This window comes from Lynx canadensis, chromosome A1 (genome assembly GCF_007474595.2).
Source record: "Lynx canadensis isolate LIC74 chromosome A1, mLynCan4.pri.v2, whole genome shotgun sequence".
NCBI lineage: Eukaryota > Metazoa > Chordata > Mammalia > Carnivora > Felidae > Lynx > Lynx canadensis.
Genome location: NC_044303.2, coordinates 199,989,031 through 200,012,163, shown reverse-complemented (window position 1 = coordinate 200,012,163; position 23,133 = coordinate 199,989,031). Strand labels below are relative to the sequence as shown.

At 37.4% G+C, this 23,133-nt stretch overlaps 1 protein-coding gene across 1 annotated transcript in view; it reads left to right on the top strand.

Moving 5' to 3' along the window:
* Positions 1-5,266: 5,266 nt before the first annotated feature.
* NDUFS4 (NADH:ubiquinone oxidoreductase subunit S4) overlaps positions 5,267-23,133 on the top strand; it is a 113,378-nt gene continuing 95,511 nt past the window's right edge. Inside the window, exon 1 of the mRNA XM_030330021.1 lies at positions 5,267-5,395. Coding sequence (XP_030185881.1) covers positions 5,298-5,395 — 98 coding nt within the window. The 5' untranslated portion in view covers positions 5,267-5,297. The remainder of the gene's footprint in view (positions 5,396-23,133) is intronic.

Sequence of the window (23,133 nt, the reverse complement as noted above, 5' to 3'; positions counted from 1 at the left end):
CCGACTGCGCCACCCAGGCGCCCCTAAAAAAAATGTTTTTTAAAGGGTCACATGCTCTTCCAACCAAGCTAGCCAGGCATCCCTGTACACATGTTAAAGATTGGAAGTGGAAGGTAAAAGAAAGAAGAATTAAGAAACACTCCAAGATGGAGCACAGGGCTGGCTCAGTCAGTGGAACACGTGACTCTTGATCTCAGGGTTGTGAGTTCAAGCCCCATGTTGGGTATAGAGCTTGCTTTAAAACAAACAAACAAACAAACAAATAAATAAATGGGATTGTGACTTAAAAAAAAAAAAAGACTTACTCCAAGCTTACCATATGATTCAGCAATACCATTTCTGGGCATATATCTGAGGTAAATGAAATCAGTATCTTTGACAGATATCTGCACCCTCAACTTCATTGAAGGATTATTTCCAACAGCCAACACATGGAAATAACCAAAGTGTCCAGTGACAAATGAATAGATAAAGAATACACAGACACCCACACACCCACCCACACACAATGGAATATTATCCAGACACTTAAAAGTTGGATATCCTGCCATTTGTGACAAAATGGATGAAACTGAAGGACATTATGCTAAATTCAATGTCAGAGAAAGACAAACGGTGGATTTTAACTTACATGTGGAATCTGAAAAACTGAACTCTTAGAAATAAAGAAGATAGGTGATTTCCAAGGTGAGGCGGGGGTGTTAGAGGTGGGGAAATGATGGGGGAGGGATGGGTAAAAGTAATCAAAGCATAAACTTCCAGTTATACTATAGATAAGTTCCAGGAATTTAATGTACAGCATGGTGACTATGGTTAAAATATTGTTGCATTATATCCTTGAAATTTGCTGAGAGTACACCTCAAAAATTCTCTCCATACACACAAAGGTAACTATGCGACATGGTGGATGTATTAACTAACCTTACTGTGATAACCATTTGCAATATATGCATATATCAAACCATCATGTTTTACACTTTGTACTTACCAAATATTATGCCAGGTAAATCTCAATAGAGCTGGAAGGAAAAAAATTACCCCAAGTCTGGAATATTAGTAGTATGGAATCAATTTTTAGGAGCACCAGTTAAAGTCTCTCACAATTAGAGTTCCTTAGAATACCACTTGGGAAATGAGGTTAAAGATACTCAGTGAATTAAAAGCTATGCCAAACTACTGAGGAGTCAGATAAGGTTACATGGTGAGTACTAATTAGCAGTAGAATAAGTGTCTGAGATTGCTATTTTGTTTAATAATGATGAGCTGCTGAGGAGGATTTTGGTTACCATGCATGAAATGCAAACAAAAAGTATTTTAAATACTTCTATTGAAATATTTAGACCTAGACATTTTTTTTTTTTTTTTTTAGACCTAGACATTTTATTAAGCTTAATGGTAGACTCTATAGTTTAGGTGAAATTGTAAGTAAGTAAGTAAGTAAATAAATAAATGCACATGGCATGTTAATTCTGTTCAGTTCTTAGGCCTATATATTATACGTGAGGTTAGCAAGGACTTCAGGTATGGGCAGTGGAGGGAATCCAACAGAAGATCAAGGAATCAGAGGTTCTACAGGAATGTATTGTTGGCAATGCTGATTTTGGATCAAAGGCTGTGTAGAAAGGAAAACAGACCAGTGAAGTCTTCCCTTGAGATTCCAAATTCACAGAAGGAAGAGACTAGAATAGCTGGTAGGTGGAGAAGTTGAGTTTCGGTCAATGGGACTAGGAGCAGGGCTACAGTAAGTTGCCCTGATGAACATTGGGACAGATCATAAGTTACTTCTTAAAAATGAAAACATGTTTATTAAAATTTAACCCAACATCAAAACCACCCGAGGGCTTAAATTCCCTTTGAAATAGAGAACCCAGATACAGTATGGCCAAATTGATTTTTTGATAAAGGTACAAAAACAATTCAATGGAAGAAAGATAGTCTTTTTAACGTTTATTTATTTTTGAGAAAGAGAGAGACAGAGCATGAATGGGGGAGGGGCAGAGAGAAAGGGAGACACAGAATCGGAAGCAGGCTCCAGGCTCTGAGCCGTCAGCCCAGAGCCCGACGCAGGGCTCGAACTCACGGACAGTGAGATCGCGACCTGAGCTGAAGTTGGACGCTCAACCGACTGAGCCACCCAGGTGCCCTAAGATAGTCTTTTTAATGCAGAGTGCTGGAGCAATTGGATACCCACAGGTAAAAAAATTGAAACTTGACCTAAGCCTCACACCTTATTGACTAAATATGCAACTCAAAAAAAAGGCCATAGACTTAACCATAAAAGGTAAAACTAAAAAAACCTTTAGAAGAAAACACAGGAGAAAATGTTTAGGACATAGACTTGGTGAATAGTACGAAGACATGACACCAAAAGCAAAATTCATGAATTAAAAAATGACTAATCTGGACTTCACCAAAATTTAATACATTTACTGAGCAACAGACCCTGTTAAGAGGATGAAAAGACAAGCTACAGGCAGGAGAAAATATTTGCAGACCACATATCTGATAAAAGACTCATATTTGGAATATATAAAGACCTCTTAAAATATAACAGGCAAAAACAAATAATGCAATTAGAAAATGAGCAAAAGACATGAGGCATTTAACTGAATAGAATATACAGATGGCAAATAAGCACATGAAAAGATATTTGATATTATTAGCCATTAGGGGAGTGTAAAGTAAGGCCATGATGAGGTATCATGACATACCTACTACTAATGTTAGCCGAGATAAAATAAGAAATAGTGAAACAGCAAATGCTGGTGAGGATAAAGAGAAACTGGTTCTCATATATTGCTAGTAGGAATGTAAAATGGTATAACTGCTTTGAAAAATCATTAAGTAGTTTCCTAAAAAAAACAAATATACATGTATCACATGACCCAGCATCGTGCTTTTGAACACTTATCCCAGAGAAGTGAAAATTTATGCCTACACCAAAAAATGAGTATTCATAGCAGTTTTATTTATTTTCAAAATGTATATTGTTTTGAGGGAGAGAGCAAGTGTGCTCCTGCACAGGCATATGTGCATGAGCAGGGGAGGGGCATAAAGAGAGGGAGAGAGAGAATCCTAAGCAGACTCCATGCTCAGCGTGGAACCCAGTGTGGGGCTTGATCTCACAACCATGAGATCATGACCTGAGCAGACCCCAAGAGTCTGATGTTTAACTGATTGAGCCACCCAGGTACCCTGCAGTTTTATTTTTAATAGCTCAAAACAGAAAACAACAAAAATTTTTACAATAGGTGAATGGTTAAACAGATAGGTATGCTCATACATTTATCTTACTGTATTTGCTTTTCTGGAGGGTCCTAAAACACCAGGAATGTTACTCAGCAATAAAAAGAAATGGACTGTTCATATATGCATTAATTTGAATGGTTCTCAAGGGCATTATGCTGAGTGTAAGAAGCCAATCTCAAAAAGTCATATACTACATGAGTCAATTTATGTAACATACTTGAAATGTCAAATTATAAGAACGGAAACAGTACCGTTGAACTTTGAACAACATGGGTTTGAACTACGCAGATCCACTTATATATGAACTTTTTTTCAATAAGTACAGTACTGTAAATGAATTTTCTCTTCCTAATGATTTTATTTTTTCCTTTTAAAACAAACTATTTTTTTAAGTAAATTCTATAGCTAACATAGGGCTTAAACTCACAAGGAGTTCTTAATAATATTTTTTCTCCAGCTTACTTTATTGTAACAATACAGTATAAACTATACAAAATATGTGTTAATTGTTTATGTCATTGGTAAGTCTTCTGATCAATAGTAGGCTATTAGTAGTTGAGCTTTGAGGAGTCAAAAATTGTATGTGGACTTTCAACTGTGCAGTTCCCCTGAGCCCCTGCATTGTTCAAAGGCCAACTGAACGGTGACCAAGAGTTGTAACTTGGGAGTTACTATAAAATGGTAGCACTCTGGAGATCTTTGTGGTTTTGAAATAATTCTGAATCTTGATTGTGGTAGTGGTGTCATGAATTAACACATGTGATAGAATGATACAGGACTATCCCAACATTTTACATCAATGTCAGTCTCTTGGCTTTAGTATGTACTAGAGTTATGGAAGATACAATCCATGGGAGAAACTGGCTGAAAAATCTGTACTATTTTTGCAACTTCTTGTGAAATCTATAATTGTTTCAAAATAAAAACTTTAAAAGAAAATTCCCTCTGAGACATTTCTCCTTTGCCTTCCTTCATCTTTCTGTTCATTTCCCTTTTCCCTTGACATGGCTTTCTCTCCTTAGAGCTAGGTGTAAGGTGCTACGGTGTTGAATCTCTTTCTTTTCCTTCTTTCCTTATGTATTTTCTTTTAATTCGTCATAATGCAGAACCAAGTTATCCCCCATCTTCCTGTTAATCCTCTTCTTTTAATACATGTTATGTTTCCAAAGGCTTAATGTTAAAAGCAGGAATCTTAAAAAAAAAATCTCTTTAAAAACAAAACCCCACAAACTAACCTTTTATTTTCAATAATTCAGTTAATCGTTTTTAAGGTCAGTAGCTTACAATACAAGGATGTTTCCAACACTTGTCTCAGAAGATAATTTTTGTTTTATATACATGAAGCATTAATAATATTCTTGGTGTGTACGTATTATGATCTCACAATCAGAATTTACTGGGAAGGCAGGGGATTTCAAATATTGTGTTCTATTAGTTTTTCATATGAACCTACATGTCAAAAAAATAATCCTTTTCCGGGCCATGTGTCCAAACTGGAAAATATGATCGTTACAACTAGACAACATCAAACTAAATACAGCCCTTTCCTGAGGGCTTGCATACTGAATCTGGCAACACTTTGGAAAAGTACTACTTTAGGTTCTCAAGAACCCAAAGAGCCCTCTGGCTCTTCCAGTGGGCTCAGCCCTAAATATGCTCAGCCCTTTGAAAAAATTATGAGTTGCAGGTGTTTAAAATTTCCATGTTTTTTTGCGTTTCTGTGTGTGTATGTGTGTGTGTGGGGGGGGGGGGGGGGGGTTCTTTTCATTGAATAACCAGTAAACAACCAGTCCTAGCAACAAACAAGGATTACAATTTGTGGAGGTAATATTTACACAATGCACTGCTGCATTTTCTTCCATTCATTTTCCTTCTTATCTCTTTCAATCAAACTTATTACCTCTTGTCTGAACTCCAGCATTTAACAAAACGCCAAACAAAAATGAAATTAACAAAAGCCCACTTCATTACGATGTAGCCCCAGAAACTTGAGAACGAAGGAAGTTTGTCCCTTCCGGTGATCCGTTCTGGCGTTTGCCTGCAGCAAGATGGCGGCGGTCTCAATGTCAGTGGCGCTGAGGCAAATGTTGTGGGGGAAAAGGGCAGTGGCTGTAGCGGCCATTTCCGCTTCCAGGGTTCCTACCAGGTAACAGGATTGTCAGGCTTCTTCTTCAAGCTTCTGGGGTCTCTCCACTTTTGGGGAGGTCTCTGCTGGCTGGGTTCCGGAGAAGGCCTCTGGGAAAGCGTTCTCTGCTGACCCTTTCCTCCGGAGAGGGCGGTTGGATTTGGGACTAGCTGCTTTTCAGGGGCACTGGCCAGGCGAGTGGGGGTGTGAATGCGGGGATGAGGGGAGGAGGACCTCTGGTTTCTTGGAAACTTTGGGACTATTGCTGTGAGAGAGGGTCTGTGGGGTGGGGTTGTCTCCAGGGCTGCGAGCCGAGCCCTAGCCCCCAGAGAAGGGGAGGAGTCTCACTGGTCTTTCTCCCCACTTTACGCACCCCCTCCGTTTTTCACCTGTTTGTCCATCACTCCAGGCCTTGTTGGGGTTAAATCCCTCTTTCCCTTACATGGCTTTAAGTGGTATTAGTGGGTTTCTGAACAGAAAGATTGTTTTATTCATCAGCCTGCTTGGTTGGAATTCAATGTTAGTGAACATACCATTGCTAGTAATATTGGAAGGTAATTTCTAAAAGGCTGGTGGTAATGCCGGGAGGCTTCCTATCAAGAATGTTATTAAAGCTTCACAGTAATTCAGAGATTGTTGCTGTTGTTTTGCTTTGAGCGTTTTTGTGATGGTGCTTTTTTTCCTGACTGCATTAATCCTCGATTTCCCTCTTAACGCGAATTTTCCTGACTGTGGTACTAACACAATAGCATGTAAACACGGTAGTGTGTTTATCTGCAAAGCATTATGTTTTATCGCTATTTCGCTGCCTATTACAAATCAGGGCATGTATTGAATGCCTTTTGCATGCTCTGGAGACTACACCGAGTGCTTAGAATAACACGGGAAGACTGCAGGGACAGATGGGGGTGGTTAAAAATTGAGGGTCTAGTCAAATACTAATTAATTTAGTGTTAAATATAAAGGGAATCCCGAGCGTTAGAACTAGAGTTAATTAGAAAGGATTTGTGAGGTAAATTTTGTTAAGGTTTTAGTGTGTTGGGGCGGGGGGAGAAGAATGTCCTGAATAGGGTCAGTGGCTTATGAAAAGCTTTGAAGGCAATAGTGGATACATACATAGTATAGAATTGTTGAAAAATAACGATGCTAAGATTGGGGAAAGGTAAAAAAAAAAATTGTAGTGAACTATTGTACATATGAAGACTTGAAGAATGGGAAATGTTTCTCTAAATAAAATACCCGACTGGTTGACTTAGGGCTGTAAGAGAGGTGATCCAAGTTAGTTCTTGTTCTCCTAGACATTATGGAGAATAATTTTGCATTCCCAAGTAATAATGTATTCACAGTAGCCCTAGAACTCAAAACAGAGTTGAAGGGGCCACTGGTGCATGGCTAATTAAGACATGACTGTGTATCTAACTAAATTCTATATCTAAGTCAGCCATTTTGTCAGCAGTTATTGTAGTTGAAGTTAAGATACTGGATTTTAGAAACTGATGATAACTAGTACTACTTACGCAAATTTGAAGAGTTTCTGTTTGCAAATGTGTTAGAGATTTGAAAATAAAATATTAAATTATGTAAAGTGATCTTTGGTTCACACTTTAAAAAACGTAAAAGACAAAGAAAACAAATTTTAACCACAAGTCAAATGACACATTTATTTGCCTTTTAAAAATTTTATTTTTTAAGTAATCTCTACACCCAGTGTGGGGCTGGAACTCACAATCCTGAGACCAGGAGTCACATGCTCTACTGACTGAGCTAGCCAGGTGCCCCCATTTATTTGCTTTCTGTAACACATTTTTTTGTCCAGAGAACTAGTGATGTTCATCTCCCCTTGAGGGAAATTTATGGCCCTTCTCTCTTCCCTATTATTGGCTTTTCATCCTTTAAGCATTGTCTTTCCATTATGTTTTGAAGGTAATGAGGATCTGAAAAGGTTGTGTGTGGAAAGAGTACCAATTAATAGGATAATGTAAATCTATAATTCATTTTATTGTAATGCTTAGAAAACATTTGCAAATAATGTAACCTTTCAGATCACTTGAATAAAATGAAGGGTAGAATCAGTAAGGCAGTTGGTAAGGAGGGAGTAGTGAACAAATACTGAAGAAAGTGTGAGTAGAAGGAAAGAAGCTGTTACATTAACTTGTGTGAAATTACAGTGTATTAATACAAAACCAGAGTAAACCAAAAAAACCCAACAACATACACACAAGGAGAAAAATTGTTTAAACAGTGTAGATGATTCCGTTGATCTAGTTCCTGAGCTCGTGTTCCAGAGTGAGTCTCAGTTTCCATGTGCTTCTCATTTCTCTGGACTGAATGAGAAGGGGGAAAAACCGGATAAATGGCCCACATTTATTCTTACTTTCCCTGACTTTCTGACAGAATTGTCCAGGGTGAGTTTAACTATTTAGGATTTTAATCTAAAAGCTAGATAAAATGGTGCTCTTTCAAAATAGCAATACTTCGGACTCCATGTTTGATACAGTGTTTTTTCTGTTTTTTTTAACCTATTTGTGTATTGCCTAGCCCTGTTTCATCACTTTTCAATTTGAACTGAATCTTGTGTTTACCTCAAACACAGTTCCTTAGGGTCTGCATAGGGTCTTAATGACTGTGGTGAGGACTAAGTGTATAGACTTTTTTTTTTTTAAGTTTATTTATTTATTTTGAGAGTGAGAGCACGAGCTGGGGAGGGGCAGAGAGAGAGAGAAGGAGAGAGAGAAAATCCTAAGCAGGCTCCACACTGTCAGCACAGAGCCCATCGCAGGGCTCAAACTCATGAACCATTAGATCATGCCCTGAGCCTGAGCCAAAGTCAAGAGTCGGATGCTTAACCACCTGAGACACCCAGGTGCCCCATGTCTGGATCTTTTTTGTGAGCCTTATTTTGTGTTTCAATCTCTGGCTCTATTGTGTCACACTGTTTCCTTTTTCAGCATTAGATAAGCCAGGAACCTTCAGTGAGTAAGATGTGCTGAAGTTGACAGTCCTAAGGTTGACAAGGGTTCTGTGTATATTACACCTTACTGGGAAACTGAGCCCAAATTTGAGAAACATTTAGGACATTTAAAGCCAGTTATTGGCTTATACTTCAGATAAGATGGATAAATTCCTCTCTGAAAAGCAGCTACTTTTGCTGTCTTTGAAATATATCAAAGCCAAGTTTAGTGAGCTTGAAATATTTCTAAAATACCCTTTAATAGGCTTAATTCTTTTGCTTATTTTTCTCATTAAGAAATACCCATAATGGTTCATGAGGTTTCAGCAGTAGTAGAGATCTTTGTTGAGTTCTTAGGAGAATTAAATATTTTAATACTAATGAATATTAGAATAGTGTCTGGCACATAGTAAACTTTACCTAAGTAAACACTACTTTATTATTGGTTTGAATAGCCTGAGTATTTTTCTTTTCATTAATCTTGGTGATAGATATTGTGGTAGATGGTAGTATTGTTGAAAATATTTGCTTCGTTTTCTGTGACAAGATTATACATTGCTGCTCCATTAGTCAAGTGATTTGTTTTGGCCAATGAAATGTTACTGCCAACAATATGCCATGTCAAGCAGAAGCTTTAAGAGCTGTCCCATGTTTGCCATGTCCCTTTTGCCTTCGCCTATAGGGTAGACATTTTAGGTGGGATTTTTTTCTTTTAGTCTAGATCCTGGAATGAAGATCACATGGAGCAAAGCTAGAAGCTGATTCTTACAGGTTATATAAAATATAAAGTGACTAAGAAATAAATCTTTGGGACGCCTGGGTGGCTCAGTCGGTTAAGCATCCAACTTCAGCTCAGGTCATGATCTCACAGTTCATGGGTTCAAGCCCTGCGTTGGGCTCTGTGCTGATAGCTCGGAGGCTGCTTCCGATTCTGTGTCTCCCTCTCTCTCTGTCCCTCCCCAGCTCATGCTCTGTCTCTCTCTCTCTCTCTCTCTCTCTCTCTCTCTCTCTCTCTCTCTCTCTCTGTCAAAAATAAATAAACGTTAAAAAAATAAAAAAAATCTTTGTTGTGAGTTACAAAAATGTTTGAATTTTTGGTTGCCTCAACATAACCTATATTGACCTTTTTTACACACACACGCATGCATGCAAATGAGCAGGTTTTAGCACATGGACTAATGTATCAGTGAGGTCACAGGCTTTTGGAGGGCTGGAAAAAATTTTTATTTATTTTTGTATACTTGATGGCACCTAGTGTAATGGTTCACAAATAATAGTAAATGTTGATCACGTACGTGAGTAAATACGTATTTAGAGATGTGTGATTGTGAGGAAAAGCAGGAAGCCATAGGTGGTATTTCTGTTAATAGCTTCATCAGTGAAAGCCAAATACTAACCTACATAAGTGTGAATATAAAATATCTACTACATATATTCTTTTCTAATTACTTGCAGTGGTCTGAGATTAAAATATTGACCTGAAACTCTTAACATCTGGATTGAAGTTGACTTATGAATAGATTTTTTTTTGTACTCAGAAATTTCTTTGACAAGTGTCCTGACTCTTTTGTATTCAAATTTTATAAAGAGGTAGAAATGAATTTATTTGGGAAAGGGTGTTCATGGAACATGATAACTTTCTTGGCATAATAGTAACTAAATGTGATTATCAGACTTGCCTTCTGGAAGTTATTTTACAGGAAGTTTTTAAAAATTAATGATACATTGAGCTTAATGGAGAAAGAAGCAACTTGGTTCCTTTGTTAGACATGTTTGAAGAAGTTTCTGGGCATGGGTGAATATAGAACAAGACTATTTCACATGGAAAAGCTTCTAAAATATATCCCTTGGTTGTCTAAAGTTGAGAATCATTTTTCTAGTATTTGTTCTGAGCACAAATTAATAATAGGTGACCTTTATTTCTCATTGTGTATTAGCCACTGTGTATTAGCCAGTGACTTTACCTACATTATCTTACGTATTTCTCACAGTGACCCTATGAACTTAGGTGTTATTTTTCTCATTTTTCAGATGAGGAAACATTTTAAAATTTACATTGCTAGGAAATAGTCTGGTTTAGCAGCCAATGAACATGTTGACTTTAGTAATGAGAAGTATATGTCTGCTAAGAGTAAAACCTCAGTGTCTTCTCTGTTTTTCTTTTAGCAGGATGTCTTTATTTGAGAAACTATCTGATGCTCTTTACTTTCACTGTTCCTTTTTGTACAGTGACAGTCTCCAAATGAGGAATTTGTTTTCTTTTTTTTGTAATAAGGATTTTTCCCCCTAAGTTTGGTAATTATTTTTGCTGAGAAACTTTGTATATGTGACTTGATTATGATACTTTCTTACCCCCTTAAACAAAATGCAAGTAATACATGTTTTAAACAAGGTAAATGGAATATATTTTTCTTTTTTTCTTACTCCAGTGATCATTAGGAAAAAGTTATTGTATTCTGATGCCTTTAAAAACCATCAAGTGTCTGCTATACTTTCTGAGTTCTTTGTCTGCTTTTTAATAGTGTTTTTGTGTCCTTCCTTGACTGGTCTGCCTCTCTTTAGCAGTTTCACTACCCTTTTTCATTTATCATGAGTTTGAATACCAACCAAGTAAACCTGTTAGGATTTGAGTAAAATAAAGTAGGCTTAATGAAGCTCTGATGATGGCTGAAATTTACTTTGTTGCAATTAAAACCTTAAGCTTTTTTAAGGTTCACAGATAATTACATATAATACATGAGCTCCTATTATAACTTTTCTTTTTTAGTTTGCAGTGTCCAAAGACCCTGATGGAACTTTATTGTACGTGAATTTTGGAGTGGCCAGATTCTTGACAGTGACTTTCATCTAAATATTTTTATATTTTAGCAAACTATTCTAATTCTTTTGCCTTTTATGTAGTGGCATGAGAGCAATTCAGAATTCCTGTTTCAAATTTTCTTTCTTTTGTCTTATTTTGATAGGTGAATACAACCTTAGGTTCTTTAGAACTAGTTAGTTGCTCAAATGTGACCTTTTTGCATTGACTTAATTTTTTTCCTTTATGGGATCATGCTCCAGTTTAGTGGTTTTTTAAACCCTTGCTGTACATCAGAATCACCTGTTGTGTGCATAAAAAATTCAGATGCCTTGGCCCCAATATGTATTAGTTCAGTAAGTTTAACTTGAGGCTTAACTCTGGTGATTCTGATGGGAAGCTAGGTCTGAAAATTACCGTTTGTGTGTTTTAAAATAGTTTCCATGCTATATCATGAAAGACTTCAAAATGCATTTTTCCTTGGGGGTCGGGTGGAGATTTCCAGAAACAAACAAAAATTCTTCTATCTTTGCACATTTCCCTAATCTAAATTAAGCTTTATGCTTTTCACCCATGCACTGGATGGAAGCTTTTTCTTGGAGAAATTTTCCTTTGAGGGAGAGCAGGCATTTTGGTAATTTTGGAGAAAGCAGGCCATGTTACTCGCTCTCTAGAGACTCTTGTTCTTCCTTTTGGAAGAGCTCAGGTTTAATATAGCGCAGCTGTTGAACTCTGCCCTTCAAAGTTTTAAGAAGAAAGTGTTTTATCCTTTAAAATGGAAATGCCTTTTTTAGGGAGGTGGTCTTTGGCTGGATATAGTTCTCTAAGAAAGTTGCATGCTTTTCTAGAGTTCTTTTGTTTCAGTGATTTCTTAGAATTGTTTCAGATGTTGAGGGCACAGTCTCAGAGTAAAAATCTGGCTGCTTTGTAATATGTTTTGCTGTATCCTTAACAAAGCTAGATGAAGAGTTTATTTCTTTGTGTTTTCTAGGACTCGAAAATATGTTCTTTCCTTTATTCAGCCACTCTATACATAAGTAAATGGTCCTTGAATAGGGTTTACTAGACAAAAGATCCTGTTCTAGATGACTGTTCAGCAAGCCATATGCTTCTCCTAAAAATGTCAGTCTGTCTTGATGAGCTTTAAAGTGAATACAGATGTTTTGGCTCTTTTGAGGACTACCACTTTTTGTGTGGAAAGAGCACTTCTTTTTCAGGAGATTTCTTCAATATACTTAGAGAAATTTGCATGAAATTTGTATTTATAACTTTTGTCTTTTAAGTCTAATGAAATTAGATTTAATTAGGCATTAATAATTTGAGTTTAATTTTAATATCCTTAGTATAAATGAGATTTGGGAAAATAAAATAGATCTCAATATGGCTTTTGTTAAGATTTTGTATTTATTTAGTCTTTTTAAAAATTTGGAACTCAAATTTTTACCTTGTAATATTTACCTTTATGCAATGAAAGGTGATATTTTGGCAGGAAGGGTTACCTTTTTAGATGTTCAATACCTTTTACTTTGCTAGGTTAATGCTAGAAGTAATAGTCATTAGATTCATACAGTGTTTGAGTTGGGAGAAAACTCTAGGATATTCCTGCCTGACCTCTTGTGTATGCAGGAATCTCTAGAATTTCCTGTTTCTTGATTATCTAACACTTGAGGAATAAATGGTAAATTTCTGGTAACCCTAGAAAACGTTCTACTTTTAGATTCGTTGGTAAGTGATATTCCCTTTAATACTGTGTAGAAAAAATTGTAACCCCCATGCATATGTCAGCCTTTCAGATAATTTAAGATATTTGTCATTACTCATTCTCCCCTTTAAGTGTATGCTCTAGACTTAGCATATATTGTGTGTTGTTTTGTTTTTTTACCCTTTATTAATTTATTACCAGATTTCTTAATTATTTACTACCTCTTGGTACTCCTTAGGATATATTCCATTTTGCCAATATCTTTCTTTGAGCTGTATACTGTTAACTAAATGAAATTACCAGAGGTGATAACTTAGTGAGTTGAAATTGAATTAAAGAGAAAAGTTGACTTTAAGTCGGAATTTAAAAATTTTTATTTTTAAAATTATAAAGAAAAATTCACTTTTTCCTTTTGGTGAACAGTTTTTAGAATTTAATACATGTATAGATTTGTGTAATCACCACAGTAGTCACGGTACAGAATATTGAAAGAATTCATCACCCTGAAAGACTCCCTCATGTTATCCCTCCTGACTCTAGACCCTGGCAGTAAGTTATCTTTTCTTCATCTCCATAGTTTTGTAGTTTTGAGAGTATAATATAAGTGGAACCAGGCAGTATACAATCTTGTGAAGATTGATGTCTTTCACTCAACATAATGCCTTTGAGATTACCTAAGTTGTTGTGTTTATCTATAGTTCATTCTTTTTTATGGCTAAGTGGTACATATTTTGTGGATGTACCACACAATTTATCCATTCACCCCTTGAAGGACCAAATGTCCTTATTTTTGGTTTTTAATACTTATAAGTAGAGCCACTATAGTCAATACTTGTGTACAGGAGTTGTATGAACATGATTTCATTTTTCTAGAGTAGCTACCCGGGAGGGAGATTCCTGGGTCATTGGTAGTATTTGTTTAATTTTATAAGATACTAATAAACCATTTTCCACAGTGGTTGTATCATTTTCCTTTTTCACTAGCAATGTATGAAAGTTTTGTCACTCTGTGTCTCATTAACAGTGATATTGTCAGTATTTTTTAATTTAGCCATTTTAATAGATGTATAATGATATTTCATTGTGGCTCTTTTTTTTTTTATGTTTATTTTTGAGAAAGAAAGTGAGCAGGGGAGGGGCAGAGAGAGAGGGTGACAGAGGATCCTAAGCAGGCTCTGTGCTGTCTGCTCCGGAGCTTGAACTCACGAACTGTGAGATCATGACCTGAGCTGAAGTTGGACACTTAACCAACTAAGCTACCCAAGTTTGTGGTTTTTTAAATAACAATTTCATTGAGATATAATTTATATTCCATAAAATTCACTCACATAAAGTAAAATTTGATGGTTGTTAGTATATTCACAGTGTTGTACAACCATTCATAGCCAATTGTAGAACATTTTTATGACCCCCAAAAGAAACTCTGTGCCCACTAGCTTTTACTTCTGTTTCTCCCTTTCCCCCAGTCTTAGGCAACCAAGAATCTACTTTCTGTGTCTGTAGATTTGCCAGCTCTGGACATTTCATACAAATGGAATCACATATGATCTTTTGTGACTAGCTTCTTTTACTTAGCATAATGTTTTCAAGGTTTATCCAAGTTGTGGCATCTATCAATACTTTATTCCTGTTTATTGATAAATAATACTCCATTGTATGGACATACCACATTTTATTTATCCATTAGTTGATGGGCATTGGGGTGGTTTCCACTTTTGATTATTAATGAGTAATGACCTATGAAACATTTGTGTATAAGTTTTTGTTATACATATGTTTTTATTCTTTTGGGGATATACAGAAGAGTTGAATTGCTGGATAATGTTGTAACTCTCTGTTTAGTCTTTTGATTAACTGCCAGACTCTTTTTCCAAAGTGGCTGCACCATTTTACATTCCCATCAAGAGTAAATGAGGGTTCAGTGTCTTCACAACCTTGCTGACACTTGTTATTGTCTTCTTTATTATAACCATCCTAGTGAGTGTGAAGTGGTATCCGGTGGTTTTTATTTGTGTTTCCATGATGGCTAACTCATTGTGGTTTATATCTGTTTCCCTAATGGCTAATGATGTTGAACTTTGGGGAAGTGTTTGTTTATATATTTTGCCTATTTTTTAATTGGGCTGTTTGTTTTTTTATTGTTGAGCTCTGAGAGTTCTTAAACTATTCTGGATATAAGTCTTTTGTCATATATGTGGTTTGTAAATATTTTCTCCCAATCTGTAGCTTTTCTTCTTTTAACTGTATCTTTTACAGAGTAAAAGTTTTATTAAAGTCCAACTTACCAGTCTTTTTTTTTAATGGATAGTACTTTTGTTGTCCAAAGAACTCTGCTGAACCCTGTCAGTGAGCCCTCTTGCTCAACTATAGACCCCAACAGTTACTTCTTATTGTACTTTCTTGAGGCCTTGACAAAGAATTTGCAATGACCTAAACATTCCAACCACCAGACCAGAAGAGCCCAGATAGCGGTGGAATGCCTAGAAGACCACACCTCACCCATCCCCTTCTAGCCCATGATCATAGGCTAAACACATACTGACCCCTACTCATAGTCACACACTCTTTGCCTCTCTTGAACTTACTCCTCTGAACTCTCTCTTCAAAACTCTAGGTGTCCATCTTGCTGGTAGAGGTAGATTGTTAAGGCTCAAGCCTGCCATCTCCTATGGCTGCTGAAATAAATGTCTCCCTTTCTCTTTTCCAAACCCTTGTCTGTAGAGTTCTTGGCTTCTCTTGTCGAGTTTATCCCAATTTGTTTGCCAGTAGTGTCAACATAACCAATTAGCAATACCTCTGATTTGTCCAGGCCCCTCAGGATTCCCTGGAAGGAACAGAAGGCTGTTGAAGCTCCAGGGCTTACCCGTTTCCTGAGTTTCCTGAGTTTCCTGAGTTTGCAGCTGTATGTTTGGGAGCAACCGCAGGTTGAAGATTTTTTTGTATTCTCAAAGTTTTGAAGTTTAATATTTTACATTCAGATCTATGATCCATTTTGAGTGAATTTTGTATGAAGTGTGAGGTTTAATTTGAGGTTAATTTTTTTTGCATGTGAGTATACACTTGTTCAACACCATTTTGTGTTTACTGTGAAGACTATCTTTTTGTTTCTGTTTTTTTAAGGCGTTATTTTTTTTTTTTAATTTTTTTTTTCAATGTTTATTTATTTTTGGGACAGAGAGAGACAGAGCATGAACGGGGGAGGGGCAGAGAGAGAGGGAGACACAGAATCGGAAACAGGCTCCAGGCTCCGAGCCATCAGCCCAGAAGGGCGTTATTTTTAAGTAATCTCTACAACTGATGAATTTACAACCCCAAGATGAAGAGTTGTGTGCTCTACCGATTGAGTGAGCCAGGCTCCCCTAAAGACCATTTGTTTTCAGGAGTGCCTGGGTGTCTCGGTTGAGCATCCAACTCTGGCTCAGATCATGATCTCACAGTTTGTGGCTTTGAGCCCTATGTCGGGCTCTGTGCTGACAGCTCAGAGTCTGGATCCTGCTTCAGATTCTGTGTCTCCCTGCCCCTTCCCTGCTCGTGCTCTGTCTCTCTCAAAAATAAATAAACATTAAAAAAAAAAAAGACCATTCTTTTTCCATTGAATTGATTTTGTACCTTTGTCAGCACTCATTTGGTTATATCTGTCTGGGTCTGTTTTTGTATTCTTTATTGTGTTGCATTGATCTAAATCCCTTTGCCACTACCACACAGTTTTGATTACTATAGCTTCAGAGTAAATGTGTATTAAAATTGAGTGATTGTGATTCTTCAGTTTCATTCTTTTTTTTCAAAAAATTTTTAACTATTCTAGTTTCTTTGCCTTTTCATCTAGATTTTATTTTATTTTTTATTTTTATTAAAAAAATATTTTAATGTTTATTTTTGAGAGAGAGAGCACGTGAGCAGAGAAGGGGCAGAGAGAGATGGAGACCGAATCTGAAGCAGGCTCTAGGCTCTGAGTCGTCAGCACAGAGCCTGATGTGGGGCTCGAACCCACAAACTGTGAGATCATGACCTGAGCCAAAATCAAGAGTCAGATGCTCAACCTACTGAGTCACCCAGGCACCCTTAAAATTTTCAGTTTCTAATTGTATATAGAAATAGGATTGATTTGGGGGCTCCTGGCTGGCTCAGTGGGTGGAACCTGTGACTCTTGCCCTTGAGGTCTTGAGTTCAAGCCCCATGTTGAACGTAGAGCTTACTTTAAAAAAAAAAAAAAAAAAAAAAAAAAGATCGATTTTGTGTTACGACTTTTTATCCTATAACCTTGCTAAACTTACTTGTCCTATATGTATTTTGTAAATTCTTTGGGATTTTTAAAAGTAGATGATCATGCAGTCTGTGACTAGGGTCGGTTTATTTCTTTTGTTTCAGTCTCTGTGCCTTTTGTTTCTTTTCATTTTCCCAAAGGATGTTAAAAAAGAATGGTGACATTAGACATTCTTCCCATTTACCAGGCTTTGAAGCATTTAGGTTTTCACCATTAAGTAGAGTGTTAGCTAAGGTTGAGGAAGTTTCCTTCTACTACTAGTTGGCTAAAGTTTTTATCATGAGTGGATGTTCAATGAGACTTCCTCTCATTGAGAGAGAGACAGAGCATGAGCAGGGGAGGAGCAGAGAGAGGGGAGACACAGAATCTGAAGCAGGTTTCAGGCTCTGAGCTGTCAGCAGAGAGCCTGATGCGGGGCTTGAACCCATGAACTGCAAGATCATGACCCAAGCCGAAGTCAGAGGCTTAACTGACTGAGCCACCCAGGTGCCCCCCCCCCTTTTTAATGTTTATTTAGAGAGAGAGCTGGGGAGGGGCAGAGAGAGAGACAGGGAGTGAGAATCCCAAGCAGGCTTTACGCTCTCAGCACAGAGCCCAACATAGGGCTCCATCTCACCAACTGTGAGATCATGACCAGAGCTGAAATCAAGAGTTGGTTGCCGAATTTAGTGAGCCACCCAAGTGCCCCGAGACTTCGTCTTTGATGCATAAATTATTTAGAGGAGTTTTGTTTAATTTCCAAGTATTTGGAGATTTTCCTCTCATTGTCCTATTAACTAATTTTGAGTTTAATTGCATTATGTTCTGAAAATCCAGTTCCCTGGGTTTCCTTTTCAGTTTCCATCCAGAAATTTGTGACTCTTCTTACCCTGCTCTGTAGTCAGGGGCTAAGAGATGGAGAGACAGAGAAACTAGAAAAAAACAAAAACTGCAAGAGGTGTTGGTCCTGTTTTTTGTTTTGTTTTTGTGTTTTAGAATCACAGCTTTAGTAACTGAAGTGATGGCTCTTTCAGGTTTCCATGTGACCACGGGATTGCCTATAGCTTGTGCATGGTGCAAGGGAGAACAGAAACGGGGAAAAACATGGGTAGTTTCCATACTTACACATTTCTGTTAGTTTCCTTTGTAGATCTTTGGGCCAGAGTGATTCTTCTGGAGGAATGCTCACTCCTGGGTTTCTGGCTACATGAAATTCAGGCAGGGGATACTGGAGAAAAAGAAATAAATTCACTTCTGGTTGAGTGGTATTTCACTTCCTTGATCTGCCTGCTGTTTGCTTTTTAGCAAGAAGCTGTTCTGTGTACCCTGTCCTGAGTTTATGGTTACATTTAGTGGAAGAGACAGGGTGGAGTGTGCTTACTACATCTTACCAGGACCAACCATCTTAGGATGAATTATTTTTTAAAGTCAATTGTAGTATTTCTTGCATTTTAGCATATCTGAATAGATTTAAAAGATGTAAAAATGACTCAAAAAAAGTTCTTCATACAGATCGTAAACCATTGATTCTCAGCTGTTGGAGGAGGAAGGGAGGAATTAACAACATACCAGAATCTTAGAAGTAGAGAGAGGATTTCAAAATATATGTGCCCGTGGTTGAAAATCATGGCATTTAATAAAAGGTGGATGTTTGTTGCCCATATAAATGGTCAGAAATATACATTAAGTTACTGGCTTAGACCATCAACTAATAAATCTAAACTTTAGAGGATATGGTAGTCAGAGATTTATTCTGACGGAAATTTTAGTATCTTCTCTCTAGAATATGTACTCATATACAAAATCAGAGTTTTATTTTTAGGGGATTCATGGATCTCATACTTTCTAGCCCTTCCATAGAGAGTATTAGATCTTATACTATGTTTATACTGGCTCTTGTGTTAGACCTTTCTCAGTTACCAGTGACAGAAACCTAGAAACTCAAATGACTTGGCTTAGTCAAGAAGAGGGAATTGGTTTATATTATCAAGCAAAGGAAAAGGTAAGGATACAGCTAAATGGTCCCAGGGACCAGAGCTAGACAGGGACCAGGCTCTCTTTCTTATTTGTCTCTGTCATTCTCTGAGTGACAGCTACTACTTGAGATTGTTTTTTCCTATGTGGCAGATACAGCTAATGAAAGTTTTTTTTAGACTTATATCCCGTATCTTTATCACCAGGGAGGGACTGAAAATCCTTTTCTTTGGTACCGGGTTTTATCTATCTATCTATCTATCTATCTATCTATCTATCTATCTTATTTTTTAAAGTAACATTTATTTATTTATTTATTTATTTATTTATTTATTTATTTATTTTAACATGTATTCATTTTCAAGAGAGAGAAAACCTGAACAGGGGAGGGGCAGAGAGAGAGAAACACAGAATCTGAAGCAGGCTCCAGGCTCTGAGCTGTAGGCATAGTGCCCGATGTGGGGCTTGAACCCATGAACCATGAGATCGTGACCTGAGCTAAAGTCAGACGCTAAACTGACTGAGCCACCCAGGCGCCCCTGGTACCAGGTTTTACAAATCTTAGGGAAATAATCAGTGAGTCACATTAGACTAAGGGTTTACTATAATATGTAGTCATTGTATAGTCATAGTAATTCTGCTTATATTGCTGTGTCATATGCATACATGAGAACTCTGGAAGTCAGGTGTAATGAAAGGTGGGCCTTCTCAAACAAAAATTAAGAATAGTATTTTATATCAAGATCTCTTTAGGGATTTTTAAGGAACAAATAATGTTTGTGTATACTGTGTAGGCTGACTTACCTTTTTTCCTAATGAACTCTGGGATTTTGCTTGCTAAAGTTTATTCACTCATTCAGCAAATATTTGCATTTTTTTCTACTTTCAAAAGGCTGCATTTTTACAGGCTTTACTGGAAACATCTGTCTTGGTGTTCCTTGGAACATCTGCTTTAAGGATCTGCAGGATAGAAATATTCAAGCAAAGTCTAGATGATCATCTTTTGGGTCTTGTGATTGGGCTTTATCTTAGATTGGCATTTCTTAAAGTAGAGTGTAGATGATTTATTTGAGTTGATCCAGGAACTAGAAATGAGGAATTTCTAGACAAGGAAGGAAAAAGTATGATGCTGAGATTGCTGCTGTAAGCACTAGAAACTCAGTTCCACTGGAACCTCCTAAGAAATATACAGAATGCCTCTCAGTATTGTCCATTTGAAAGATGGAAGGTTTGAACATTTATCCACTATTTTTCATTCTCCTGTGGTTGAAAGTATAGACTTTTCTGTTCTTTGAGCTATACCTGTGCTCCTGAAGACCTGAGGCATACATAATGGGCTGGTTCACTTGAGATGGAATGTTGGTGCATAACCTGAGTCTGAAGGTCTGTAATGGTGGCAAATGACAAATTGGCCAGAGGGGTGACATGAGCACCAAAGGTGTTGGTTACAGGCTTCATTATAACTCAAGGGTCTCTATAACTGATTTTTTTGGAGAGGGTGCTAATAATTCTATTAGCTATTATGTACTGAGCACTTAGGCACTGAGGTAATTGCTTTCTGTATGTTATTTCATCTCATGACAATGATCTCATTTTCTTTTTTTTCTTTTTAAATTTTTATTTTTGAGAGAGAGCACGAGGCAGGAGGGGCAGAGTGGGGGAGAGGCAGAGAAAGAGGGGGAGAGAGGGTCCAAAGTGGGCTCTGCGCTGACAGCAGAGAGCCTGATGTGGGGCTGGAACTCACGAATTGCAAGATTGTGACCTGAGCTGGAGTTGGACAGACGCTTAACTGGATTAAGCCACCCAAGCACCCCTGAATGATTTCATCTTAGATGGTCTATTGACAATTATAGTTTAATCGATTGCTAGGGTTGTAAATAACTCACATTTATTGGAATTTGCTTTATTCACCAGTACTCTGAAGGACATGACAAAGGATTGGGAAACTGAGGTCTTACAACTTACTTAACTAAATAGTAATAGAAGTCTCTAGGAAAGGGATGGTTTCTTCTGTAAAATTTCATGTTAAAAGAATTCATGATGGGGGTGCCTGGGTGGCTCAGTGGGTTGAGCGACCAACTCTTGATTTTGGTTCAGTTCATGATCTCATGGTTCATGGGATTGAGCCCCACATTGGGCTCTGTGCTGACAGCATGGAGCCTGCTTGGGATTCTCTCTCTTCTCTCTCTCTGTCCTTTCCTCCTCCCCAACTTGTACATGTTCTCTCACTCTAAATAAATAAACTTTACAAAATAAATAATTCATAATGGCAGAATACTTCCGTACTATGTACCAGGTAGTTGACCAGAGATTGTGTATAATACCCCAGTAAACAAAGGTCAATTTACAGATTTTTCTTTGAATTTGAGAATGTTAACAGATAAGTTTAGTGGCTGGTAAACTTCCTAATCTCATTCTCTGGATTATTTTCTCTTCACTGATACTGCTGAATAATTTTAAGATAAATTATTTTTTCTACAGCTACGTTTTAGGCTCTTGCTCCTGTCCCACTGTCATCTTTGACTGTTAATATGGTGGTAGCCTGGTTTTCCATCTTCTTCTTATTTTTTAAGATTTCATTTTTGGGTGCCTGTGTGGCTAAGTCAGTTAAGCATCTGACTGGCTCAGGTCATGATCTCACAGTCTGTGAGTTCGAGCCCCATGTCAGGATCTGTGCTGACAGCTCAGAGCCTGGAGCCTGCTGCAGCTCCTCCCCTGCTCATGCTCTGTCTCTCTCTCTCTCAAAAATAAATAAATGTTAAAAATAAATTTAAAAAAAGATTTTATTTGTAAGTATTCTCTATATTGAGCTTGAACCTGCAATCCCGAGATTGAGTCGCACGCTCCGCTGACTGAACTAGCTAGGCGCTCCTTGTCTTCCATTTTATTAATGTGGTTCACTTTAAATGTGATAAAGTGGTTTTAATGTGGTAAAGCATACCACTTTAGTGCATAGCTGGTACTGGAATGGATACAACATGCATTTGAGGTCATTTTAGAAATTTCAGTTTCTTCTTCCCTTAAGACTTGGTTGTTCTGTTGCTGATGAGTTCATGGTTTAAATACATCTTAGTTAATGCTGATAAGTGATCCCTTATTAGGGCTCAGATTTTTATTTTGGTCTCAAATTTAAACTTTCAACTTCAAGTTCAAACTGTTAATTTGGCCAGTCCCCTTAACAATGTCTTACTAGTGTCCTTGACCCAAGCTTCAGGAAAAACTGCTTTCCAGAGATAGACATATTAACTCCTGATATTAACCATGCTGTCAGGCTGTATTCTTAGCTTCATACTTGAACTACTTTACTTCATGTATCAGTCCAGTCTACCATCTCTGTCCAACAGCAGTTAGGAGCACACATTTTGGTCAGATCCACCTATATTTGAGTCCTACCTACCTATGTCACTTCCTAGCTCTGTGCCTTCTTTGTGCCTGTTTTCTGTTTTGTAAAGTGGATATCATAATCTCTCTTTTCAAGTTATTTATTTATTTATATATATATATATGTGTGTGTGTATACACACACACACATATAATCCCAAGCAGGCTCTGCACTGTCAGCACAGAGCCCCAGGGTGGTGCTCAAACTCAGGAACCATGAGATCATGACCTGAGCCAAAAACAAGAGTTGGACCCCTAACCGACTGAGCCATCCAGGTGCCCTATTCTTTGTTTTGTGGCTTCTTTCTTTTCCTTTTTGTTCTTTCCTTTCTCACCTTTCTTTTTTTCCTTTCATAAATCTTACCTAGATTCTAGTTCTTCTTCCTGGATTATGAGAGCAACTTGGATTTTGTTTGTTTATTTACAGTATTTTATTCGTGTGTATATGAAAGAATTATCTGCACCTGGCTTTTTCCAGATTGTGACCTCCCATGCACTCCTCAGCTCAATGCAATCTATTTTTGGCATCCACCATTCCACTGAAATAGCTTTCATCAAGGTCGACAGTGACCCTGTTGCTAAATTAATAAACTCTTCTCAATCCTTATCTTATGTGACCTTTGCAGTCCCAAAAGATGACTTTCTTGTAATTGAAAGATTCTTCCTTTGACTTATACTTTGGCTTTTCTCCTTCTCAGTTCCCTTTGAGTGC